At 60.0% G+C, this 1003-nt stretch overlaps 1 gene segment (V, D, J or C); it reads left to right on the forward strand.

Moving 5' to 3' along the window:
- The window catches only part of LOC112967393, a gene marked incomplete at both ends in the record, with an annotated part of 2607 nt that extends 1882 nt beyond the window's left edge, over positions 1–725 (forward strand). The window contains 1 exon segment of the C gene segment in view: positions 396–725. Within this exon segment, the coding sequence occupies positions 396–725 (330 nt within the window).
- Positions 726–1003: the final 278 nt, after the last annotated feature.

Here is a 1003-nt window from a genome sequence, read left to right on the forward strand (position 1 = left end):
GTGCAAGCAAACATTAAGTGAATGCACAAGTGCTCTAGCAAGCTTTGGCTGCATGCACAAGCGTGCAAGCAAACATTAAGTGAATGCACAAGCGCTCTAGCAAGCTTTGGCTGCACGCAAAAGCGTGCAAGCAAATATTAAGTGAATGCACAAGCGCTCTAGCAAGCTTTGGCTGCACGCACAAGCGTGCAAGCAAACATTAAGTGAATGCACAAGTGCTCTAGCAAGCTTTGGGTGCATGCACAACCATGCAAGCAAGCTTTGGCTGCATGCACAAGCGCGCTAGCAAGCTTTGGCTGCATGCACAAGTGCTCTAGCAAGCTTTGGCTGCACGCACCAGCACACAGGCGAGCGCTGGTGCGGGCGATGCCGCTGACCGCCGCTGCCCCGGCCAGATGGACGCCCGGCGGACGCCAGCGGGATCCGGCTCTTCGCCCTGGCCCCCAGCCCGTCCGACCTCTACATGTCGCAGTACCCACGCCTGCGCTGCCAGGCCTCCAGCCTGCCCAGCGACGAGGGGCTGCAGCTGAGCTGGGCCCGCGAGCGCCCGGGGCCCCTCAGCCCGCTGCCCCTGCAGCTGCGCGAGCAGTTCAACGGCACCTTCACCGCCACCAGCGAGCTGCCCATCTCCACCCGCGCCTGGGACGAGGGCGAGACCTTCACCTGCACCGTGAGCCACAGCGAGCTCCCGGCGCCCATCAGCCGCACCATCGCCACCAAGCCCGGTAGGTCCGAAACACGACGCGTCCCGCCCGCATTGCATCGCATTGCACATCCCCTTGCATTGCACCGGCATTGAATTGCATTGCACGTTGTTTTGCATTGCACCTGCATTGCACATCCCATTGCATCACTCCTGCATTGCATTGCATTGCATTGCACATCCCCTTGCATTGCACCTGCATTGCACATCCCATTGCATCCCTCCCTCATTGCATCCCATTGCCCATCCCCTTGCATCGCACTGGCATCACATCGTATTGCCCATCCCTTTGCACTGCAC

Source organism: Apteryx rowi, unplaced genomic scaffold (genome assembly GCF_003343035.1).
Source record: "Apteryx rowi isolate R43461 unplaced genomic scaffold, aptRow1 scaffold_2729, whole genome shotgun sequence".
Lineage (NCBI taxonomy): Eukaryota > Metazoa > Chordata > Aves > Apterygiformes > Apterygidae > Apteryx > Apteryx rowi.